General features: G+C 38.5%; 2 protein-coding genes across 4 annotated transcripts; both read right to left on the reverse strand.

Annotated features, from left to right (window-relative positions):
* Positions 1-1729: 1729 nt before the first annotated feature.
* Positions 1730-9375, reverse strand: LOC131335485 (uncharacterized). 2 transcript variants are annotated; one of them, XM_058370860.1, is made up of 6 exons: positions 9110-9375; positions 6577-7582; positions 5439-5883; positions 5070-5301; positions 2709-2765; positions 1730-2197 (listed from the first exon to the last, which is right to left on the reverse strand). In XM_058370860.1, the coding sequence occupies exons 2-6, from the start codon at positions 7577-7579 to the stop codon at positions 1952-1954; spliced, it is 1983 nt and encodes a 660-aa protein (XP_058226843.1). In that variant the 5' UTR covers positions 7580-7582; positions 9110-9375; the 3' UTR covers positions 1730-1951. The 2 variants fall into 2 exon arrangements, with proteins under 2 accessions (XP_058226843.1, XP_058226842.1); XM_058370859.1 differs by having other exon boundaries at positions 1730-2263; positions 9110-9372.
* A 1617-nt stretch (positions 9376-10992) lies between these two features.
* Positions 10993-17211, reverse strand: LOC131335486 (protein MLN51 homolog). 2 transcript variants are annotated; one of them, XM_058370861.1, is made up of 12 exons: positions 16479-17211; positions 16262-16448; positions 15534-15639; positions 15220-15431; positions 14331-15124; positions 13971-14085; positions 13640-13762; positions 13391-13446; positions 13231-13276; positions 12910-13124; positions 11609-11693; positions 10993-11520 (listed from the first exon to the last, which is right to left on the reverse strand). In XM_058370861.1, the coding sequence occupies exons 1-10, from the start codon at positions 16801-16803 to the stop codon at positions 13097-13099; spliced, it is 1992 nt and encodes a 663-aa protein (XP_058226844.1). In that variant the 5' UTR covers positions 16804-17211; the 3' UTR covers positions 10993-11520; positions 11609-11693; positions 12910-13096. The 2 variants fall into 2 exon arrangements, with proteins under 2 accessions (XP_058226844.1, XP_058226845.1); XM_058370862.1 differs by having other exon boundaries at positions 10993-11523.
* Between the last annotated feature and the right edge of the window lie 582 nt (positions 17212-17793).

Consider the following 17793-nt stretch of genomic DNA (forward strand, 5'->3'; position numbering starts at 1 on the left):
ATACTCGATGAGATCTATCAAACTCTGCAAAAAAAAAAATTTGAAAATTTATTTTTGTAAATGCATTATTTTTAAGCTTGAAAATAAGTCCTTATTTTTTAAGTATTTATTTTGAAATGTGGAACGAGGCCTAGCTGGCGACAATTAAATACATGGGATCAACTTGGCTAGGTGATGCCATGGGACAAAGAGGGATGATGAAAAATACTAATACAGTAATAGAATTCGATAAAATCGTTGGCGTGTTGACAGTCACCACTTATCTCCCTCTTGGCTCCATCCTTGGTGATTCATGATTCATATCGATCCAGAGTTGGCCTCAAGCGCATCAGACTATTGTGGTCTTCCAATAGGGTTCGTTTTGAATCACAAAGTCAGAACCATTCATTTTGTTTGCCTCTTCAATCAACTATGTTGATATTGACTATCCCTTCACTCTAAAATAATGTTACACTACAGTCTTAATATTCCTTGAGACATACTTGCTTCCTTGACTGGTAGGGGGAACACAAAAAATTAAAAAGGCCGGATACTACAGATCATTTGTTTTATCACCATCCTTTCAGGGCCTGCGAATGAATTGTTCAAGAGCAATTATGGTTGTTAAAGAAGCAAATATATAATCGCATCAATTACGTATGAGTCCCTATTAATTTTTGTTTTGGGGGGGGGAGAGAAAAATTAATGGGCCGGCCCGTTGATCTTCAACCTAGAAACTAGTAGTATATGTGGAGTACCCACTTGGATCATCTCACATTGGCTGGAAAATATTGTTTGACTTAAAACATAATTCGCAGAACTTGCATAATTAATCACGTCGGGTATATTTTAGGAGATATATCTTGTTTTTGTGTTTACTTGATCTCAATAGTCAAAAGAACATATTTAAATCTTTAGATGAAATTTTCTTGAATAAAATACGAAGATTAAAGTTAAGCAAAGAATGCATATCTTGATTAAATCCCTTTCGCTGGGCGGCGAAATGGAAACTATGGATTTCTCATCACCATTATTTTGAGCCCCATAGTGCATTAATTGCTAATTTAAATATGATTATCTTGTCTGGCCCGCTGAGTACTATTCTCATTCAAAAAATTAGTTTCACCGGACATTGATAGGTGTATCAAAATTTAAATTTTGATTTATAAAATGGATGGTCATGGATAGTTTAACTTGACAGGATCAGACTGTCCATTTTATAAACTAAAATTCGACTTTCGATAGTTCTATTGATATCTAATCAAGCTGATTTTTTGTATAAATATACTACACTTCAAGCCCTACAAGATAAATAGTTCGGATTATAACAATATAACGCATGGCAAGATCCACAATGGGCGGCAGTGAAAATCCCACCGTTCCGTTTCTACCGCCTACGGGAAGGATTTAATCTCTTACTAATATTTTCTGTTACCCATCCAAGTATGATCTAGTCTTCGCAACTAAACTATGCCTTAACTATGAGTTAGTAAATTAGTTAACGGTAGGTAAGTGATTTCGTAAGCTGATTCTTTAAACAGTTGACAAGCGTGGAGGCCTGTTGGGGTCCTCCCACGCTTACAAATAAACTTTTATTTTTCGAAAATGGTATAGTCCATGAAAACTTTACATTAAAGTGTCCAAGAAACATAATGATCCGTTTATTTTCGTTTCATGGACACTTTCATGCATTGTTTTCATGTTTCTTTCACGTGGAGTATGCAACTGGGACCGAAGGAAGTGAAAAGCATGACCGTGAATTGTTTTTGGTTCTAAGCTTCTAATTCAGAGGAAAGAAGTACAGATTAAACACAAACCAAACCAACTTCAGGAGGTAAAAACCGTAAAATATAACTCGATCGGCATTCAATCAATCGATTGGGACAGAGGGCCACAATTCTAAATACTTGCGGCAGCCTCAAAAACTCCCATCCAACAAAAAAAGAACGAAAATTTTCTATGGTAGTCAGTGTTACGTGATTCTCATGCATCTGAATAGAACCTCTGCAAATCTCTTATACATGTGCCGCTTCAGGTACATCATCTCCACCTTTTCTCTTCCCCTTGTCCCCATCTCCTGCCGTGCTAAAGGGTTTTTAAGCAAAAATTGAAGATTCTCGGAAAGAACTAGAGCTCCTGGGCGCCCCATAGGGTGGAGGAGACCAGTTTTGTTATGCTCAACAATATCTTTTGTGCCGCCAGCATCTGTTCCTAAGACCTGCACCACAAATTTGAAAAGAAACTGAACTTCCTCTTGCCCTTTTCTTTGAAATCTGTGCAACATCTAGAGCCAAAAGGAATGGCTTATCAGTTAGTATCACTATTCCTACTCCTAGTTGTTCAGCTCACGTCCATAATGCCTTAGGCATGCAGCAATACCCAATATGCTTTTGAATCTAGTATGACTTGGGGCAAATGCATTTGTTAGGCTATTCAGGAAGAATCACAGCAATTCCTCAATGCCGGAATAATCAACAGAGGATCATAATTGGTTGATGATGAATACAAAGCAAAGTGCTTTGGTCTATTGGTATCATGGTATGAAGCGTTTTAAGTACATGAAAGATATCCACAGTAATTGTTGAACCTTCATAACTGAAATGGGATGTATACTTTCAGTTCCATGAACTCAAGTGATTTTGAAGACAGAAGATGATCAGAGATAAATAGGGAACATTGAACTAGCAAAGAGGTGAGATAAATAGGGCAAATTGAGTTGGTTGCTATACCGGTAAGCCAAATGCCATTGCTTCAATCGTCACTCTCCCAAATGTTTCTCCAAGCCCCTGTTCAGTCTACTATTAGTAGAGTTGTTCAATGAATATGTATGGAGCACTACTTGGACGGAAGTAGGAGTGAAACAGAAGAAAATAATGCTCATTTGCTAGGAGAAAATAAACAAATGTTTTCATGTATCAACCACATTTACTTGTTCAAAGACGCACCACATAACTTTCGTAGCAACAGAGATGGAAACAATCATAAAACGGTCTCCTCAACTGTGCTTGATACAATATTTACAGTGAGTTCATACTGAAATTTACAAAGCTTGATGTGTCTTATTCTAGCATGATTCTGACGAATTCATTTCCTGAATGACTAGTCTCTAGCAAATAAATTTGACCCTCTGAATTCCATTGGAAATTTCAAAAGCACAGTCAAATAACCTCATTTGAAAACTATGGGTTTTCCTCTTTTGATCCAATCGAACTTGGGAAGTAGACCGTAAAAACTTATAGGAGCATCACTGCTTGAGTTAAGCAGTACCCAATTAATAAAGGCAAAATGTGACAAAGCATCCTAAGAGCAGGTAAGTTATACTATCAAAAGTCAGAATAGGCATATTGTGCTAAGCACTCGTTTTGTTGTGACTTGTGAGTATTACATATGTCACAGAATTTAACTGTTAATCTGGTCAAATAGTGATCTTTACAAGAAGAAATAAATTTACAAAGAAAAAGATGGCAAATTGTGGTAGAAGACTGGACATTGTGAAACATAAAAGTAGGAAAAGGATAGATATAAATGTAGACAAACCAGACATCGAGCAAGAAGGAAAGGGTAAAGTACACTTTGCACCCCGGCAGTTTACACTTAGCATATTACTTTGTCCCCTACGCCATCAATTCCTCACACTTTCAATCAAGTATCAATGTCCCCCTTGCCGTTAGATTCAATTAGGTCAATCTATCAATTCAGTGATACTAGGTTAAAATAATGTTACTATCTTAAAAGGATCTTTCAATATATCCATGGAAATAAAAGAGTATGGACACATTTTTTTGCACAGAAAAGTTATACGATCATAGTTTTCCTAGGCTGTTTGGCTTTAGTTCCTCGTGCAAATGCCTCCCATCGGAAAATAGTCATATTTAAGAAGTAACATTCTTATCATACAAATAAGTATCGACATTTTTTGCACAATACCGGCAAAAAAGTACGTCCAGTTAGTTCTTATTAATGAGCGCCCAGACCTAACATGTGGCATTAAATGTATAAAGCGACTCTGTCCACAAACTCAAAGCCATAACCTATTGGTACGCTGAGTTTTATGGTCTTCTTTTACAAAAAATACAAATGTAACCGTTTCTCTGACCAAAAAGATACAAACACCTTTTGTAGCAAAAAAGTAAAAGGCACATGGTCACTTTAAAACTTATTTCCAAACTTGTAGAGAGAAAAATATTACACTTGACAAAATGAGGTGAACAGCCTGGAAGAAGAGGGAGGACAAGTTTGTCTTCAAATCTCAAGATTGAATGAGTTCGATATTAATTTTCAAGTTTCCATGATAGAAAATTATTTGAACCTAGTACCATTAAATAGATATTTTCCCCTAACGGAGACTAACAGAATCTAACAACAAGGGTGGATTGATACATGACTGAAAGTAAGTATGCGGGCTTGACAAGTGAATTGAAAGTGTACGGAGCAAAGTAACACTCAGTCTAAAGTGTATGGGTGCAAAGTGACCTCACACAAAAAGAAAATGATGCAGCGGTATGTTAACACCTTGGGATATTGAATTATTCCCAGGCACTAACATGGAAAAAGATTCACCAGAAACCTTAGGTGGATAAAAACTATCACCACCTGTAGCCATGATGGCAAATATCCCCATTGCCTTCTCTTTTTTTCTGTTTCTTTCTTTAGGGTCTTTACCAAGAGAAGGTAGAAATGAACCTAATGACGAACATATGGAGTGTATCTTACGTAGTGATGAATGTGAGTTTTAATTACACATCAGTTTCTTCAAAAACCTTGAATTGGTGAAACATGGAGGATAACATGAACGAAACGGAAAAAACGAAAAGGAAAAAAAAAAAAAAAAAACTACTGCAAGATGTTATCAAATTGCTACTATTCCAATAAGATTTGAGCTGACTATTACATGTATGAGGATTTAAGAGAGATGTCAGTGATTATTTGCATAATAACCAAATTTTATAAATCCCAAAGACTCTAAAAACAGCAGATATTAATGGAAAACTAGGTGTAAGCATAAACTAGAATCTTGTCTTTCATTTGTTCATACCCTTTTGTGAATTTGAATAGCATTTTAACATGTCAAACCTAAAAAGGAGCATTACCTGGGAATTTATGACATACACATCTGCCGCAGAGTAAAGTGAGGCAACGCGTGTAGTTGCCGGAGTCCACAGCACCGACTTCGATAGGTTTGAATGCTGAGATACAAAGTTAAGCATTGTTTTGACATAAGGTATCTTATTGCTCTTAGACCCAACCGAACCAATAAGAACTTTGAGAATCTGATCCTGCATTCCTTCACTCTCGGATACCACTGTTTTTATGTTGGCTTCCCTGTCAAAGATCACAACACCCGGGTCTCAACTCAGATTGCGATTATGAGGTACCAAAAATTTATCCATTGAATCAATTCTAAAAACAGCAGGTTTGGTGTTCTTTTTCTACTGCAAAAACGTGAGCAAGAACCATACTGAGAAAGTTCTTTTTCAACCACCATTTGTGCTGATTCAAGAAGCAAGAGCTGGCCTTTTCCAGCATTTATGCTACTCAGAGACATCACAAGCATATCATTATCTTTCAATCCCATCTCTTCTCTGACTGCATTTCTCAACAACTTTCTTTTCTCCAGCATCTTTTCCGGGCCTGCCGATGGTGTATTTAGCGAACACGCAATGCCTGCTACAAAAGCCAGCTCATCATTGACGGAAAGGGGAACCCAAGAATGCTGAGAATTCAGCTTGATATTTTCTTCTGCGCACCAGGCTAGCCACTGTATAGACTGTGATTCCGATAGAAATATCAACATTTTCACTCGGTTGAGAACAAGTTTTGACCGATCAAAGTATTCCCGTCTGTTCTCCATGATCCACCAAGCAATATGACTTGAACCAGCTGGGAAATGTGCCATGTATTGCTCTGGTACCATGAAAATGATCATAACGTACAGATCATAACACAAATCAAGAAAATGAAATAACAAAATCCATTTTCTTTGAACAAAAATCAGACAAAAGATAGCCGGCTCTGATTGATTGGGACTTAAGGCTCGGTTTGGGTTGTAAAAATCAATGAAAAGAAACAAAAAATTCATCTAAGTTAAGTGAAAAAGCAGCAGACTGTCCCTCCAATAAAGAACAATTAAAACTGAACAATTAAAACTGAACCTTCATTCTGCGTACCACACGCACACACATTTGATAAGCATGGATGTATCATTCAAATTTTCTTTCTTGCTTACAGCTTCCACATACCAGGGGATATTACTCAAGCATTTTTCTTGTTCTGCCTTAAGGCAGCAAAATGCAAGAGGCACGTAGTTTCTAGTTACATTTAAGCGCCTTGTATAGTGGATAGTTTTTGTACCCGAGATGAATTAATTACCCACAAAATGCTTCATTGTCATATGAATACTTTGTTAAAATATACCCAGATTGAGATCACATGTGAGTCTGTGACCTATAAAATGTATTCACATTCCATAATGTCTTTATCATGCGTTTTCTTGAGCGAATGTAGCTTATCAGTCATAAATTAGTTGACACTGAAGCACGACAAACTGCCCTTAACCATAATGAAATCTATTATTAAATTGATGGAAAATACTCTCACCAATCCATGATGCACAGACTGCTGATCCTGCAATGACAAGATCTGACTTCATGGCAGTTTTGAAGCTAACACTCGCTTTGTCCTCAACCACTTTGATCTTTCTCCTCACAAGCTCTGACATCAATCCACCTTTTTTGCTGAGAACAACAACAGAGACCGTGGCTCCACAGCTCAAAAGCTCTGTTGCCAACTCCATCATTGAAAGTGGAGCTCCAGTCATTGAAAGCTCATGGAATATCAACACAAATTTCCTGGACCAAACAAGTCGTGCAAACTCCCCCTTCCTGTCACAGGTTCCTGATCTCATCTCAGGACTCCACTCCAAAATCCTATCCTCTGTCAAACCAAATGGACCAACAATTAATCCGTACGAAGTATTGCGCTTAGGGATATCAGGTTCCTGCCCAATCTCAGTGGCTTCAACCTCCACTGCTGCTTTCTTTTTATCACTTATCTTATTACGTGAACCACGTTCCGATCTCTTCCTCTTTCTCTTGAGAGTTTGACGAGATGGAACCACATTTCCCTTTTGTGGGAAAACCACATCTATGTCCTTCAAAGTGGACTTGCTTGTATCAATTGTATCATTTCTACTAATGACTGCTGAAGAATTTTTATGTGAAGTCAAGTCCCGTCTATCATTCTCTTTATAATCAGATTTTCCATCATTTGTTTTGCTTCCATAGCCAAGAAAAGTTTCCTTTTTAAGCCCATGAGCCCACTGGGACTGCACATAAAATACAGCATATGCCCAAAGAGTGATTAACAACAACCAAAACAGTAACCGGTTACCCCGGAACCACTGATGAGTCCCACTACTTCTTCCCTCTCTTCGAGGAGTCCGGCTAGAGTTCAATCTCCTAAAAGAAGCCGAAGGAGATCCCCTAGGAGTCGATCTTCCAGACAAAGTGGACTTGAAGCTGCTATTTGTCCGTAATGCCGGTAGCCTTGCTATATTGCCTAGCAAATCCCCTCTGTTACTGCCTTCCTCCATTATTAACATCAACTATAGAACAAAAAAAGGTCATTCTTTACTCTCTGTACATTAATGCTTTGGCCAAAACCAGCCATCGAACAACATACTGAATTATAAATCTTATACATTTAGTTGTTTCCCAAAGTTCTGTTTCTACAGCAAAGAAGAAAGCATCGTTTTATCCACTTGTTCTGTTTGGTTCCCAAGAAAGCTCGGGAAGAAACATGAAAATTTGTATTTCTTGATAATAGCTAAACACTTATTTTCTCCCTATTTCTTCTTGCTTTCTCATCAACCAAACACGAAATGTAACATTCGGGATTGACCAAGAATGCACTGGCCAAAATCAGCCATTGAACTACAACGTTTATCCCCAATGACATACCTCTATGGCTCGCTTTTACAGTTAGGCTCTTAAAATAAACAACAAAGCACCGGAGGAGCTAGGATTTTGGTCTGAGTGGCCCCGACTTAAAAAGTCATATTTTCATCCGAAAATATACTCGTCATACTATAGAGATTTAACATTTCAATATAATATATTGTACACTTGAAATTACTCTGTCTCAAAATAGAAACAAATATAAAATTATTTGGTTCCTTAGAAAAGTAAAACACCTTAATGTAGCAACAAGTATAACATTATTTGGTTCTTTAGAAAACTAAAACACTTGTGTACTTGCTTTTATCTATGAAAGACATTGAGAATATTTTAAATGACAGTGTAAAATAACTTGAATTTTGAACTAGATCAAACCAAAATTATTCAAATTATAAGAAGCTAATATACTCCCTTTGTCCCATAATTTTTTGCTATGTGTGGTGTACTCAACTTTGTAAGGCGACATGCAATTAATAAATCCTTCCCTCTAAAGTTTAATGAAATTTCCAACATTACATTTTATTCTCTACCTTTAAAGTTCCATTTAATCGTTTATGAGAGCTAGTTTGTGGAAAATTACACACTTTGTTCTTTACCTTTCAAGGAGTGCAAACAATTTGGGACACCCAAATAAAATACCAAGCAAAACAAAATGGGACAGAGAGAGTACTAATTATGATGCATAACATTAGTCACATATTTCAAACTTGGATGGGCCCGGCCCCATAGTTCCGCCACGGCAAGAAATCATCGTTTCTTTTTTCCACTTTCTGATCTGCTTGGCTGCCAAGATAGCCGAGGGAAAGAAACAAAAAAAAAAACTCACTTAACCGGATGTCGGGCCTAGCTTGCGCGCAGTTCGACTAATTTTGGGTCTAAAGTTAACAACCAGGCCCAAAGGTTTGGAATGTTTGGTCTTAATGGGATTTGAACACGCCGCCTCTTGGAGGAAAACTTGTTTTTCTTTTTTCTTTTTTTGATTTTTCCTCGTGTACTCTCATCGATCAAACAAGCTAAAGTTCAACATTAGGTATTGAGCAAATACAGTTTTCCAGCGACTGAGCATTCATATCTAGAAAACTAAAGCTCCGTGATTCATTCATAAATTAAATTCCCAATTACTAAGCAAAAATTGAAAGAATAGAAAGAAATTGAAATTAAAGACCTAAACTTACGCGATTGATGTAAAGGTTGGAGTGAAGAAGCAGTTCAGCTGCATCGGAACCAACTGAGCTGAAATTGCCAAACTAAAAATGCTGATCTCACGAGAAATTGCCTGAAGCTGATGGTTCAAGATCCGAACTTGGAGAGAGAGAGAGAGAGAGAGAGAGAGAGAGAGAGAGGTTTCTGAAATCGGAAATTGGGAAGAAACGATTGAAAGGAAAGTGACTCCCGTCCTGTGAAGTGTGAACACAGGTCTGACTGACTGACTGAATCATCAACGTTAAAACAGTTGGAAATTTGGAGTGGATATAGAGGTAGGAGGTAACTGGGGACGTTGATTAACGGACGGAGGGAGTAACTGGGGACGTTGATAAACGGACGGAACCCGGGGATGGTCCCCATCCCCCTCTCCGTCCGGATTATTCATGTTCTGTATTGAACGGCTCAAATTTCATCTCGATTGAACATTTGGATAATCCGGCTTTATAAAATAATTCTTTTACTATCACACACAAAAATACACCCTCACACCCTCGTCATGACTCCGGCGTTTTGACTTCGTGCGACTTTTGTTTTCTTTTTTTGTTTTGTTTAGCTTATTTGTTGTATTTTGTTCTATTTGTTTGTTGTTTTTCTGTTTTTTCGGATCGATGAAGTTCCAATCCTTTGAATTTTGTTTTTATATATAAATCGAGTTTATTTTTGATAAAAAAAAAAATATTGCGCATCTCATAAATTTTTGATAATTTGGCAATTAATTACTACAGTACTACGTAGTTAGTTACTCCATGGCTTTCAATAAGAGCATCTCCATTTGACACTTACAAAATGCTCCAATTGACACTTTAAGGTGTTTTCTGATTAGTAATTAAGGTAAAAAAATAAAAATAAATATAAAAAGGGAGAGAACAAATTAACGTATGTACATAGGAGCCTCACTCTAGCCACTAACTTCCCCGCTCCCTCCCTCCCTCCCTTTCTCTCTCTTCTCTTGTTTTTTATGCAGAAAATAGGAGCCTGGCCCTAGCCGCTAACCACGTTCCGTTAAGGAAAATAAGTTCTTCATTTATTTTTTGTATTAAAAATGATGTATTATGATAGAATGACTTATTTTATAAAACGAAAAATAAATACTTAAAAAATAAGAACCTTAACAAAATGGGGCCCAACTCTTTCTCAGTTTCTCTCTACAAGGACTCATGGACAATTAAAAGACGTCTCTAAAACCAAGAGAGTGTATTTGTAGATGATAAAAGTACACATGAAGAATCAAGATAGCGTAATTATTTGTCTGCATGTTAAAAATTAACCCTAAAATTGGCTCTAAAAGAGACAATGGAGATGCTCTAAGATGACACCGCTGAAAGAAAGAATCCACTTCCTTTCCCTTATCTCGTGGTTATTGAGAATGCTTTACCGATTTGTGACACAATTAAAAGGCTGATGCAAACGCTGAATATAATGGTTTAAAATGGTTGTCAATGACATGACCATGAATCCCAAATCCTTCTCCAAACATTTACACCACAAAGGTTTATTTCGAATTGGACGGCTCAGATTTTTATCCAAACAATGGACTGTTCTAACCGCCTCATGATTAAAAACGCAAGAAGTGACATCTCACAGACATTTACACCACAAAGGTTTATTTGTGGGGTTTTTTTTTTCAGGTTCATCTTAATTACAGTATCATAAAATTATTTATTTCCAAAAAACTTGTCAAGAATCGAACATATAATAGCTACACATTTATGCTGATGTAACTAAATGTAATCCAGGGTGACGATAAATTTTTCCAAGATATGCAAAATCTGAAACTGTATTAATCGGTATACAGCTAAACAAAAAAAAAAAAAATTTGCCTCATTAAATAGTCTCGACGAGATCTGAAAGATAAATAATTCCAATCCTCGATGTGAATCTAAAAAAGCCCACAAATATGCCAACACAATGTGTCCAATACCTTATTACAACAGGGGAGAATCTGTTCCATCGTCAAAAATACTAGAAAATAAATGCAAAAACGAGGCAAAAGTTACAATACTCGCAATCACTTATTCCATTGCATAGCAAGTTCCCAAGAAAATTTTATAAAATCCCTGTGCTATTCCAAACAATCATAACACTTACCAAGTCCTTTTAACTTAAATAAAGAAGATAAATGGAAAATATTATAACCCACCCTCAAACTAAGGCAATGACCAAGAAACCTAAGGGCGTCACAGATGGATTAAAACCTCAGGGCGTCACAGATGGATTAAAATCTAAGACACACCATTCCTTAAGAATAGAGAACTTAAAACTTCACCGCGGGAACAGATGCTGCTTTGTAATATTGTACTTTTATCGAACTCTGGAAGAAGCCCACCAACAATTCTCACAAGCTTCACCGAGAAAAAAAAAAACAAAGCAACTTGAAAACCTGCTATTGAAGAAGGGGAAATATGAGAAATATGTCCAATTTCATAATCTCTATAGATAAACTGCCAGATTCATCAGTTCTTTCATACCGCACGTTTACACACACAAATGCCACCCGTCAAGCTGCTTTGTTTTCCGATGACCACAGCATGAGCAGGCGTTTGTCAAATGTACCTTTGAGAGAGAGAGAGAGAGAGAGAGAGAGAGAGAGAGAGAGAGAGATTTATACGAGATGATCTGAAATGGAGAATATGGCATACATGGCATCTAAAATGGTGGAAAATGCTATACTTTCCTAAGCATTCAAACTAAACCGAGTCCACAGTGTTAAGTTTACAGTAAGACCAGAAAATGGACTAATGCATCATTCACATTAGGGAACATTTCACCCAACTTTTTCTTCCTGCTTGTAGGCGGTAGTTCCCTTTCACTAACCATTTGTTGCATAGAAAAACAAGATCACAACTTAATGATGGTTGACTTGACAACATCTAATAAGTTCTGCTATGACTGAATTCCAAAAAGCGAGAAAAATTGAAGAAAACAAGATCATCTGGGATTACAAGACGTTCCGCACAAACCCAATGTTTATTGTTAAAGCATCCAACTCAAAAACCAATTGGCAATGAAGGTAGAGGCCGCCAAGGCTCATATACTAGTTTTTTAGGTGATAATTAACCAATGCGGGACAAATTTCAAAATTCATTTTATCTTCTCAAGTTCTATGCAGCCAAAGAGATTTATCAGAGAAAAGAGAAACAACCATCAGGAAATTTATGCAGTGTCATCCCCATAAAATGCCATATTCATTGGCCCTCAGAAAGGCTTTTTATTTAGACATCTCAAAACTAAGATGAAGAAGCCTGAAGCACATTTGCTTTTGATTTCTCAAAAGTCAAATGAAGACTTAGAGTAATTAACAAATGATCCAACCATAAAAATAAAAATAAAAAAGCAAGATAGTGCTTCACCAAAACAACAACGGGTTACGGGTATACTCCGGCCCAAAGTGCTTCAGGCTTGGATGTATATATCTATGGAGAGAGAGAGAGTAAACAAAAGATTAAAAGATCTATATCTCCAAAAACAACAATATTGACTCAAAAGCCTCGACAAAACCCAAAAATTCTCCAAGAAGGCAAGGACCAATGGACAGTGCAAGAGATCAACCAATCAAAATATGAAGAGATTCACCACAATGATTGCTATTATTGACGGTTCCTGAGGCACACTTCAGTCACAAACTGGGTCTGTTAGTAAAAGACCAATTGGAATAGCTATACGAGTATTGTCAATCTATCTTGAAGACCTTTTATTTTAACAGCCCGATACTAGGCAAGTAAACCAGTATATGAGTATTAACAATCTATCTCCAGGATAAAGTCATTACCTAAAATATCAGCGGGTATACTCCGGCCCAAAGTGCTCCAGAACAAATTCCAGAGACCACAAAGGGCCTCGAAGGAGGCCTTCAGCGCCAAGAAAGCACAACTCAGAATTTTGGAACTTCCAAACTTTGATAAAGAAAAGTCAACCTTTATCTGCTTATTCAAATAGCCTTGACTTGTCTAAGTACTTCACTGGCCAAAGTTCATCTCTGTATATCTGCACAGAGAAAACGAAACAAAAAAAAAAAAAAAAAATCAACATAAAGTAAAACATCAGGCGAAAGATGTACAGTAAATGGAGATGATGGCGATGTTCAACTTGCCTACGAGTATTTTTTTGCCGTTGACTGAACTCATCCCTCGCAACCTCTGCAGAGAGGAAAGATAAGTCAACTATGACATAATGTCAAATGATTAAGTCATGCAAGGTTATAGAGCCAGTAAACTTAATCGAAAAGATTCCAAAAGTGCTATATGTCTTACCGGGTCTCTGTGAAGGCTTCCAATCACTATTTGGTTTATTTATATCATTCTCTTTGCTGTAAAAAAAAAAACCAGGAGAGTTAAACATAAACTTCCCTTGACTCTAACTCCAAGAACAATAATACGTACTATGTTTTGAAGAACCAGGCAATCAATTTACAATCAAATTGATGCTGCCGGCACAACAAATTAGATATTCACATATGATCAGCCAATTACCAAAAGTCTGGAAACAGATTTGCAACTAACCTGGAAGCTCCTGATGAAGATGTCTGGCCTGATTGACGGGATTGGTAAGCACCATCAACAGAAATATAGGGTGAACAATATGTTGCCCCCAAAGCTCCCGCTGCACCAGCCAAAACCGGTAGCCTGGGCATAAGAAACGTACAACAGTTAATCCATAGATGTGGTTGTGTACTTGCAGGCAGATGGGAACAGTTTTGGGTTGCATACTTGCCCCAAATAAGTAGCTCCCCAAACAAACATCACAAACTAGGCAACCAAGTTCTACGAATTAAAATAAGGAAAAACCAAAACTAAATAATACATCACTTGAATTAATGAAACATAATAATACCATGTCATCTCAGAATTCCCCATCCCAAGTTGTGGTTGAGCGACATAACCTGGGAAGGCCATGCCAACAGCAGGCACTCCCATACCACCTTGATGCTTGCCCCCAAATGGCACAACTACACGTCATCACAAAATCAGAATGATGAGAAAAAGGTAAACGAAAAGGAAGAAATCAATGCTGAAAAACTTATTTATCACCTGCCAATCAAAAGAAGAAAAAGTTTAAAACTAAAGTGGGTTAATTATGCACTTGATAGTTTGACAAAATAAAAGCAATAAGTCTGCCCAAAAATGAGTATCCTGGAGATGGGAGTTCAGTGTGATAATATTTCCGTAGCCTGATTAATCTTTTTTCATTTACCTGGCAAGAAGGCTGGAGCTGCAGCAAAGTTCTGATCACCACGGCCACTTCCCATATTCCCGGAGGCACCCATAAGTTGAGCTCCACCATAAAGAAAGGAGCTCCTTCCACTAACTTGTACACTGCCGTTTCCAACTAATGCAGTCTTGGATTTACTTGATTCTGGAGGAGACTCCAATTCTCCAGAACCAAAAGAATTCATAGAACTACCTGCTTTTGGTGGAGATGAAGTTTGAGATCCACTACCAGGTCGCTGGCCCAACTGCTGAACAGAAGGTTGAACTCTGGTTGGAGCAGGAATTCTCTGGATATTATGGGGTTGGACTGGCGGAGAAGCTCTGCTAACTAGGTTATGAGGTGCTCCTCGCTGAAAAGTCCCTTGCCCAGAGAGCGCTACACCTCCCCCGTGAGCCCTTGGGTGGAGAGCTTGGGTGTTGTTGACTAAAGATGATCCAGAAGGTGACAACTGCAAGCTGGTTGAAGGCTTTCCAGGGTTAGGAGAAACAGAATTATTGATATAAACCTTCTCCATGCCACCGGCATTAACGACATTTTTTCCTCTTATCATCGTATTGGATTGTGAGATAGTCCCAGCTTGTATTTCCCTTTTTTGTGTCGAAGCAATTTCTTTATTGGAAGAGGCAGAAGGATAAAATGGAGGGGAAGCAGAACTCAAGCTTGATGCAACCACTTGTTTCCTAGCAGGAACTGAATCAGATTCTGTATTTGGTGTGGACACAGGCGTTCTTCCAGAAGAAGTATGAGGAGTTTTCTCAGTTGACTTCCCATATCCACTAAATACAGCAACATCAAGGACATTATACTACGAACAAAGATGAACCCAGCTAAACAGACTAAAGTAGATATAGATCTCGATCTTTCTACTCACCGTCGGTGTTGTGTAACTTGTGTTGGAGGTGCCACAATGTTGTTCATTTTAGAAGGCTCGTACCTTCTAGGGCCTCTTCCTCTCACAGCTTTATGTCCATTGTTCTGATTGCTATTGTTGTACGCTTTGGACTTGTTTCCTCCAGGATATCCATGATCTGCACCTCGATTTTTGCCACGAGCTCGGTAACGACCTCTAGAGTTCCTCATACCCTGGAGAATTCAAATTGAACAAATTAGGACAGGATGTCATGGAGAAATATGGTGTCACTTAAGAGCCACATTCCTGCATCAAATGGCTTATCAAAACCTCACCTCTTCATGAGGTCTATCGTGGAGTGTCATCTCCTCAAACTTGTCATGACCCCATTTCTTGTAATCTCTGGACTCCCACAACTTCCTTCCACCACCAAGTGTCCGCCTAAACAAAAACAATTCATGAAAAGGAAAACGACAACCAAATTGTGCAAACCAACATTGTTCAGCTATCATCTACCCGTAAACTTATTGGCGTGGGATGGGGATGCGTTGGGTATGGCAATAGCAGCAATGGAGAACTTATCAAGAGGTAGAGGGGAAACTTGAATAGATATTTAGAGCTGCTACTATGGCTTCTTAACAAGCATTAGGCCTGTCATCTTACTATCAATCTATCACCAATCTAACAGACAATAATGGGTTCATCCACTGGTGCTACCACTTGTTTGAGGGGCTGACTGAGCTAAAATTAGGATCAATAAATGATGATCACGTTAACATTAAACAAAATGTAATTTATTTTATCTTCTCCGCAGACCAGCTAATAACCTTAACGCGTAAGCATACGGATGAGAAATATCCACTAACTTGCCATTCACTTAGCCACCTAACTGTACAATATAACAAGGTAAAGGCCTAACAACTACAACATACTAAATAACTTACGCAAAAGAAACCCACAAACACGACCAACTTATGAAACGAACAAAATCAAAAATTTCTTATCCTTCTCAAAAATCCTTCACACGCATTACACACAAAATCAATGGCAATGGCAATAATACCTATTTCGACCACCAGCACTGTCGCGAAACCTATCATCGTGCATGTAAAAAGCCCCAGCAGTCGGCACGGCGAACGGCTCATTCTCTTTCTTCCCCTCCTCTCCACCCTCATTATTCACCTCCTCCGTTGACTCCCCAACATCCCTATCTCTCTCCTCCCCCTCCCCCTCCCCCTCCCCCTCCCCTTCTCTCTCCGCCACTCCACCTCCACCTCCACCTCCACCTTCCTTTCCACTACTCCTCTCATACTCTTCCCCTTCCACAACCTCCTCTTCATACTCCTCCAATTCCTCTTCCTCCTCAACCCCAAACTCTTCGTCATCATCATCGTACTCGGCCGGTGCGCCTCCTCCGTCGGATTCCCCGCCGTCTGACACAATCCCAACCCTAGATTCCCTAGATTCGACCCTCCTCGGCGGCGGGCCCGACTCGCCACCCGATTCTTCTTCTCCTTCGTCGTCGCTCGCCTCTCTCCTCCGCATTGTCAACGCCCGCTTCGCCTCCTCGGGATCACTCTCGTACTCCACCTCTTCAGACGCCATATCCTCTCACTTCTACCACTAAATTCAGAGCTAAACTAACGAAAGCTGAATTCTTTTTTTTCTTTTTTTTTTTTACAGGAATCGAAAACCCTAAAAATTTGAATGGGGGGATTGGGATGGGATCTCGTGGGTGGGTGCGGGAAACCCTAGATTTTTTGGTGGTTGGTGAGGGAGAGAGCGAAGAGGGCGAGCGGGTGAGATATTTTTGCTTTTATCAGAGAGGCGTGTGTTTTCACCATTGACTCACCAATCAGATTTCCTTATGTATACATGGAAGAGTTGTGACGGAGGTTATGGGGGGCAACGGCAATCGACTCGACCTCGGATTTCTCTGGCGGTCGGTACTCTGCGCGCATCCGAGCCGTCAAAACGTATTTTGAATTGTTTAGATTCGAGCACTCCCTCTTCTACTCAGTCGACCACTCTCTCCCCTCTTTTTCGGCCTCTTAATCCTGACCGCTCCAAACACGTTTAGATAGCTAAGATGACCTTTAAAGCACCATGTGGACTATACGCTTCTGCACTCAAAAATTTCTCCTCCCTTAGTACGACCGACTTTGTCCGGAAATATTTATCTCGTTCGCAAAACAAAAACCAAAGTATATTCCATCAGTCTCAAATTGTCTGTACAGTCGGCAAAAAAGACAATTCAAACATAATCCATTATTTTCAACGAAAAATTTAATTACACAAATCGATAGTAGAACTCTTTAAAACCTAATAGGCCCCGTTTTATTAACAAAAAATATTAAAAAGTTAACACATTTTATCATATTGTTTCAAGAAGAATCAAATTGATTTTGACACTTTAGTTTTAGCCATTGACACTCTATTTTGTTCCTTGATCATAAGAGAAAACAAAACAAACAGTGGAATGCTAAAATCACATCTCTTTATTTATCAGAGACACATAAATCTCTTTAATTGATATTGTAGAAGTGTGCTTAAATTTTGGGCCTACTTGAATACTGGGTCTCCAAATTGTTGAAT

This window comes from Rhododendron vialii, chromosome 8a, assembly GCF_030253575.1.
Source record: "Rhododendron vialii isolate Sample 1 chromosome 8a, ASM3025357v1".
Classification (NCBI taxonomy): Eukaryota; Viridiplantae; Streptophyta; class Magnoliopsida; order Ericales; family Ericaceae; genus Rhododendron; species Rhododendron vialii.

Coding starts and splice junctions, on each gene's coding strand:
- LOC131335485 (XM_058370859.1), bottom strand. CDS start 7,579: ATGTTAATAATGGAGGAAGGCAGTAACAGAGGGGATTTGCTAGGCAAT. Junction 5,884..6,576: donor AGTCTGTGCATCATGGATTG/GTGAGAGTATTT, acceptor TCATGGTACCAG/AGCAATACATGGCACATTTC. Junction 2,766..5,069: donor TGTATGTCATAAATTCCCAG/GTAATGCTCCTT, acceptor TAGACTGAACAG/GGGCTTGGAGAAACATTTGG.
- LOC131335486 (XM_058370861.1), bottom strand. CDS start 16,803: ATGGCGTCTGAAGAGGTGGAGTACGAGAGTGATCCCGAGGAGGCGAAG. Junction 15,640..16,261: donor AGTGCTGGTGGTCGAAATAG/GTATTATTGCCA, acceptor GTTTTTGTTTAG/GCGGACACTTGGTGGTGGAA. Junction 13,447..13,639: donor TCTTCATCAGGAGCTTCCAG/GTTAGTTGCAAA, acceptor TTTTTTTTACAG/CAAAGAGAATGATATAAATA.